The 6,635-nt window shown below is 36.0% G+C and overlaps 1 protein-coding gene across 1 annotated transcript; it reads left to right on the plus strand.

Moving 5' to 3' along the window:
• Positions 1-235: 235 nt before the first annotated feature.
• Positions 236-5,605, plus strand: LOC131013403 (uncharacterized). Its single transcript, XM_057941478.1, has 8 exons — positions 236-585; positions 1,522-1,695; positions 2,395-2,520; positions 3,278-3,421; positions 3,856-4,014; positions 4,569-4,679; positions 4,862-4,971; positions 5,372-5,605. The coding sequence occupies exons 1-8, from the start codon at positions 378-380 to the stop codon at positions 5,456-5,458; spliced, it is 1,119 nt and encodes a 372-aa protein (XP_057797461.1). The 5' UTR covers positions 236-377; the 3' UTR covers positions 5,459-5,605.
• The last annotated feature ends 1,030 nt before the right edge of the window (positions 5,606-6,635 follow it).

Consider the following 6,635-nt stretch of genomic DNA (forward strand, 5'->3'; position numbering starts at 1 on the left):
CTAACGAGCGCTGAGATGGTAGATTTCAAATCCGTAAAAATTACGTCAAATTCTTGTTAAAATCCCTACAAAATCCGTTCAAAATCTATTTAGAATTTCAAAATACATGAAAAATCTGTGTGAAATATGTAGATTACTCTGAATTTTAAAAATCTATTAAAATCATAAACGAATACACCCACTTAGTCAAGGTGGATGGATATAAATTTTCGATTCCAACCCTTTTGTTATTTTTGGTAATCTATTCTATAGTCCCATCGTTTGCGGGACTTAAAACAAATCAAACCTGAATTTAATTAATTAATAGGTTTATTTGTGAATATTTACTTCGGCGTTACATAAAAACCCAACCTAAGAAAACTCTTATCAGCAGAGAGATGGTTGAAGAAGAGGAGGAAATAGTAGCAGCAGCTGTTAATGCCGCAGAAGAAGACGACGACGACGATGACGGGCCACCGCCTGGATTTCAGTGCATCCTAACTCTACAGCCACCGCCGCCAGAGAACGACGACGAAGAAGAGGATGGCCCACCGCCTGGATTCGACTTCGTCGCCCCCAAACCCCTTCCATTGCTTCCGTCTTCTGGTTAGACCTCAAATAACAACAGAATTTACAAATTTATGGGAGAATGTACTTGTTAACATTGTCGTATTTGAGTTTCAAGTTACTCGACTACTTTTACATCGCTTATGAAAACAACTTGGCTTTTCCTTTGCTGATTAAAGTCCAAGGTTGTGTTGTCTTCTGTTTAAACAACTCTTTTTCATGATCCTATCCTTGTTGGCCGTGTTTTGGGATTTCCTGGGCTAGTCTTCTGCTTTTAAGATTTACAACTTGATTTTAGTCGATTAGTGTGAACAATCATACAAGTTCTAAATTTTTTTGGAATTGATTGGCCAACACAACCGAATTGGTCGAGGAAAGTTTCAGTTCTTTTAGTTAAGGATTGCTACATTCCATGTTTCATTGTTATGGACATTGCATTAGATTGACATGTTGCATTCAGCGATAATCTTATTGAGCTTGCAAAATAGATAATGTTCTCGATGCAATGATGCTTTCTGTCTTGCAGTAGGAGGTTGAACAAGAAAGAACTGAGGGACACCAGTTGTTGATGCTCCTAAGTAGTTCTAAACTTATAATTATTAATCAATGGATGCCTGGCACTTTATCAACCAAGGGAAGGGGAAGAAAGAATCTGATCACTAGTTCTTTTAGTTATTGTTATTAAAAATTCGGTAATCCAGCATAGTAGGTGTCAATAGTCAACTAGTTATCAAAATTCTCCAGTAGTTATCTTTTTATGTTGCATGTCATGTAATACATCATGCTTATCAGCTAGTTCAAGTCATAAATGGACTCTTGCTTCCGCTGTCTAAATATAAAACCATTTTCTGTATGTCCCTTTGAACTTCTTTTAGCTACATTAGCGAATTCTCTTCATTTGTGACTATTTCATGTTAGTGTTCTTTGCCCAGCTGAAATAGCTTGTTAGGAAGATTTAATTGTTTACATCATCAGATATGGAAAGCAGCAAAAAAGATGACATGGACGACGATGATGATGATGATGATGGGCCACCACCTGGATGGGAGTTTGGTAAAATTGTAAATGCATTGCCAAACACAACATCAGGGCTGTCGTCGCCAGCTACACCTCCACCACAGCAGCTACCATCATCAGAACAGCCTTCTGGTATGTTTGTTGGACACCTTGCCGTGTGATAAATATTAATTTTTATGTTCAAAGTATGATATTATTGCTAATCCTGTATCCTCTGTGTTCAGTAGATCTCTTCAAGCTGTCTGTACCGCTTGCCTGTCCTTATGACTTTATTTCCTCTGCATGATAGTTTACTACTTCCATAGGATTCATTCTTCTTTGACAACTACTATTTATAGAATAATGGTTCAGCCATTCAGGCCTTCTGTTATGGGTGTCTTCATTTCAAGTTCTGCTCTCTGCATTGATTCAAAATGTACTGGTTCCTATGGCAAAGCATGAACAACATTGAGCCCAACAGGTTGCAATTTTTTATTTGCTATTTAATGCTTTTGGCTTGTGAATCATCTTGGTATCAATCTTCAGCCAGAGTTATTATTTAAGTATCAGACCATATATATATGTTTAATAATTCAACTTAGCACTCTTAAGTAATTAGATCAGATGCTGGGTTTCATATGAATAATGATTAATGGTTAATTATTTAAGAATTAAATTTATAGATTATGAAAATGAGAATTGCACGTGGGATTGTTTTGATTGTGACCTCTTCTTTAAGCACAAACCTGACTCGTTTTTGGTTATATTATTTCATGTATTTTTTGTACTTTGTGAACCAGTGGGCCACTAAAGTTCTTTATGAGTTTACATGTCTTACCCTGGACATCTCAGATATAAAGGAGGAGAGCAACGAAGAATTAGATGAAGGCCCACCACCTGGGTGGGAGTCAGTGCTGCCGTGTCAGATGCCACAACCACAAACACCACCCCTGCAGCCGCCATCAACAGTTTCTTCCAGTGAGTTATTATGCCTTTGATTTTTATTTATTTATTTTTTCTATTTTGAGTGGCACATTAACTTATTGGTGATGCATTCTTTTCAAGAGGTTATAATGTCCATATGAAATGCATTATATGTGTATTGTACATATTCAATCCATGAAAATTATAACAACATATAACATTGTGTTGTGCGTTTGCCTTCAGTCAGAAGAATGGTTCTTTTGAGTCCACTGGATCCTTCGTCCTTATCCTTGACAGATTCTCATGTTAGATGAGCGATGCCAACTAAGATAATAATAAATAGGACACATAATATTAGTAATGCTGAACAATTGGGGAATGTGATAACTGAAACACCCCTGAGATCAGTTGAGAATCCTCAAATCTTCTCACTTTACTGACTACAGAGCTGATGCTGCTACTTAGTTATACTAGTTTCAAGTTCCTTTTCTAATCAAACATTATTCATCAGCACTAGTTTTGACTTTTCTTTCCTAGACAACTGTTAAGTAATCTAGAGCAGCCATCGGGACTCCTTGCTTTCAGACAATCATTTGAAACCCTGTCAACATGAAGATAGCATTACATAAAAGAAATTCTGAAATAATTTACATCAATGTGTCTATAGATATTTAACCTCCAGTGATAGAAGCTGGGGAAATCATGTAAATATTTGGTCAGTTTTAGTAGGAGGTGCCTCACAATGTGTAACAGCTGCATATGTGTTTACTTGCTGAGTAGTATCAGAGACAGCTAACTTGGGATATTCTAGATAGTGAGATGGGAAGCAAACAAAAAACTGTAGAAATGGACAATGAAGTGCCTCAATCAGAGTCAGAACAGACGCCCACACCAGGGTGGTCGTCGCCAGCTACACCTCCACCACAGCAGCTACCATCATCAGAACAGCCTTCTGGTATGTTTGTTGGACACCTTGCCGTGTGATAAATATTAATTTTCATGTTCAAAGTATGATATTATTGCTATCCCGTATCCTCTGTGTTCAGTAGATCTCTTCAAGCTGTCTGTACCACTTGCCTGTCCTTATGACTTTATTTTCTCTGCATGATAGTTTACTACTTCCATAGGATTCATTCTTCTTTGACAACTACTATTTATATAATAATGGTTCAGACATTCAAGCCTTCTGTTATGGTGTCTTCATTTCAAGTTCTGCTCTCTGCATTGATACAAAATGTACTGGTTCCTATGGCAAAGCATGAACAATTTTATGATGCACTGTTATAAATTGAAATTATTTATGCTTCATTGAAAGTATTGTGGAGTTATGCTAAATGAAGATTTTTTAGTTGATTAGCTTTAACAGATTTTGTCCTTGCTACTATTTAGATACAGGAAACAAAGAAGAAGAAAAAAAGAATGAGGAGAAGAGACCTACATCTGTGCACCAGCCTACATCTCCTCGTCAGCAGCTTCAGTCATCTCCTCTTCAGCAGCTTCAGTCAAATCCACGCCCATTGATGCCTGCGCCTAAATCATCATCTTCTGGTGAGTGTGTATTATTCATTTTCCTTTTCCGGATATGCAATAATTGTAGTTCCTTTGTTATGTTAGTGACTGCTAGTTCTGGTGAACTCTTCATATCTTTGAGGAAAAATGTGTCTGCGTCTAAAACTTTCACATTTAGTGAACATTTTCTTTTAAGAAACTTGGAAGCTTAGTTTCCTTCCTGTCAGTTTCCACATACTCCGGCTCAATGTTAACTTTTATTGAACTCAAGTTTTACCAAATAAATATAAGCTTAAGTTGCAAGCTAAGTCATCTGTTCAAACAATTGAAACAGATTTAATACTTAGAATCTTGATAGATGTATGAAGCAAGAAGCAAGGCGGATTCAGTAGACTTGATAAGAACTGAGGGTATTTGGTATCATGATGGTCAAAATTTTACAGTGGCCATTTTATTGTGTGTGTGGGAGAGAGAGAGAATGAGATATAGATTAGCTCTGACATCAGCATGTTTATCAAAGAGTGTACATAAAATTTTCTGCTCAGTTTTCAACTTTTGATACTAGTATTTACACTGGAATTGCTGTACTGAAGCGGAAAAAGCTCAGCTAGTTTGTGGTACTTGCCGAAAACTATGTCTGTATCCGCAAGGAGCAAAGTGGATTAGATGCCCAGGATGCCAGGAAGTCAATTTTGTCCTAGAAGGTAACATTCACCTTTTGCAAAAGACATCACTTCCAGCCAAAGATTTGGCATGTCTAAGTAACTTGTTTAATATTCGCATTCCACAAGTCAGACTGAAAAGGATGACCTGTGCTGTGTTAAATGTTGAAATTTGTTCTTGGTGGTTTTGATTTTCTAACTATGTCTTCCGAGCGCTTGTGCAGCTCATGAAGTCGGCCAAGTAAAGTGTGGAGGTTGTGCAGTGTTGCTTATGTATCCACATGGAGCACCAGCAGTTGAATGCTCTTCCTGCCGTTTTGTGACAGAAATCGGGGTATGTATCTCCTTCTTTCTACAAGGCACATGATAGTATAATTGATTGTGACCGGGCTAGAATCATTACCTAGTCTGTGTGAGAAGTTCAGAAATAATCACCTTGTGCATTCTGATCTATTGCCTAGACATAAATCGTATAGAAGCTAAATGCACCTTCAGACCTACTAATTTGTGGAAACCTGCAAGTATCATTCCTAAACCTATTCGTGTCTGTTCCTGAAGTTTTGTCTCATATTCCTTGCTCGGGATTAGTTATGTCTTCTTCCGATTTCTGTAAAACTCGACTGGGACAAGAAACGGAACTTCCTCCGGGAGCCTTTTTGGATGATATATTTGATTGACACTAATTGAGTATGAAGGGTATTATTTTTTTTATTATCTAAGTTACGAATGTGTAGGCACACAATAGGCGGCCTCCTCTTTCCTTTCAGCAGGCTCAAGCTCGAGATCAGAGAAGACAGCGTCGCTCTGCCCCAGTCCGGTAGCCTGCTTTTGGTTTCTATTATTGGCCATAGCCTAGGACTTTGATATATTAGGGTACCATCTTCAACTGTTAATCATACATGCTCTAATTTTGTTGTATATATCTTATAACACTATTTTCCTTATCAATGTGGAGTAATGTGCTAAAAGTTTTTGGATCTTGGCTCAAAGTTTCGGGAAGATATAAAAATATAAAGCAAAATTTTGAAATGGGATTCATGTATGGCCGTGAAAGATACTCCCTCATTCCTCAAAAGGTTTATCACGATCTCCTTATTTTTTATTTTTGTATGACTCCATCATCAATTTTACAATTACAATCCCTTAAACACTATTTTTGTGCATGACCTCATTATCAAATAACTTTTTTATCAATTTTTATTAAACTCTGTCATTCCCCTTGGAAATTTTTGAGGAACTGAGGAAGTAATATTTTTAGCTTTTCTTTTTGGGTTGGGTTAAGTAGCATAGGGTTTGACTTCAACATGAACCCGACACTAATTGTTCAAATTTGCAGAGATGAGGTTAAGAGAACGTAGACCTTTGAGAATTCTTCAATTTGTAGTCCTTTATTCATAGTTGAGATAAAATTTATAAAATCAAAAATATTTGACTAGATAACACATCTTTTTATCAAATTACATAATAACTTACAAAAAACTAACTTATTCATTTAAAAAGTGTTTCTTAGCTTGCTAGTTTTTTCTAATGCGTTTTCTATATCCAGAAAGATATTTTTTAATTTATTAAACTTAAGCATAAGTGAGTGTTAAGTGCATAACTAAATCAAGTAATGATATAAAAATAATAAAATAATATAACCACTAATAATCTCACATGAATATGAGTGCCTTAGTATGTCCAACACATATAATCTAAATACAAAGTTAAAATTTCATCAATTAAAACTAATAACAAAATTAATGAAAACAAAAAGTAAAAGTATAAAACATAATTGAAAATTTTAAAGGAATTACCTTGCTACAGATTTGAGAGATCGTTGAAGAAAATTTAGAAAAGAGAAGATAAGAGAGACGTTTGCTTTGACAATTGGCGGTGTACAAAAGAGAAGAGTAGTTGAGGTACGAGGGATTGAGTTTGAGAGAAAATCATTCTCATTTCATAAATAAAAGTTTGAAAAAAATAGTGTGTATTTGGGCCCAAACCACTAATTAGAAA

This window comes from Salvia miltiorrhiza, chromosome 2 (assembly GCF_028751815.1).
Source record: "Salvia miltiorrhiza cultivar Shanhuang (shh) chromosome 2, IMPLAD_Smil_shh, whole genome shotgun sequence".
In the NCBI taxonomy this organism is placed as follows: domain Eukaryota; kingdom Viridiplantae; phylum Streptophyta; class Magnoliopsida; order Lamiales; family Lamiaceae; genus Salvia; species Salvia miltiorrhiza.

Excerpts from the sequence above, each read along its gene's own strand:
- LOC131013403 (XM_057941478.1), top strand. The coding sequence starts at position 378 with ATGGTTGAAGAAGAGGAGGAAATAGTAGCAGCAGCTGTTAATGCCGCA. Across the intron at positions 586-1,521 it reads TCCATTGCTTCCGTCTTCTG|ATATGGAAAGCAGCAAAAAA; the intron begins GTTAGACCTCAA and ends TTACATCATCAG. Across the intron at positions 4,015-4,568 it reads GCCTAAATCATCATCTTCTG|CGGAAAAAGCTCAGCTAGTT; the intron begins GTGAGTGTGTAT and ends GCTGTACTGAAG.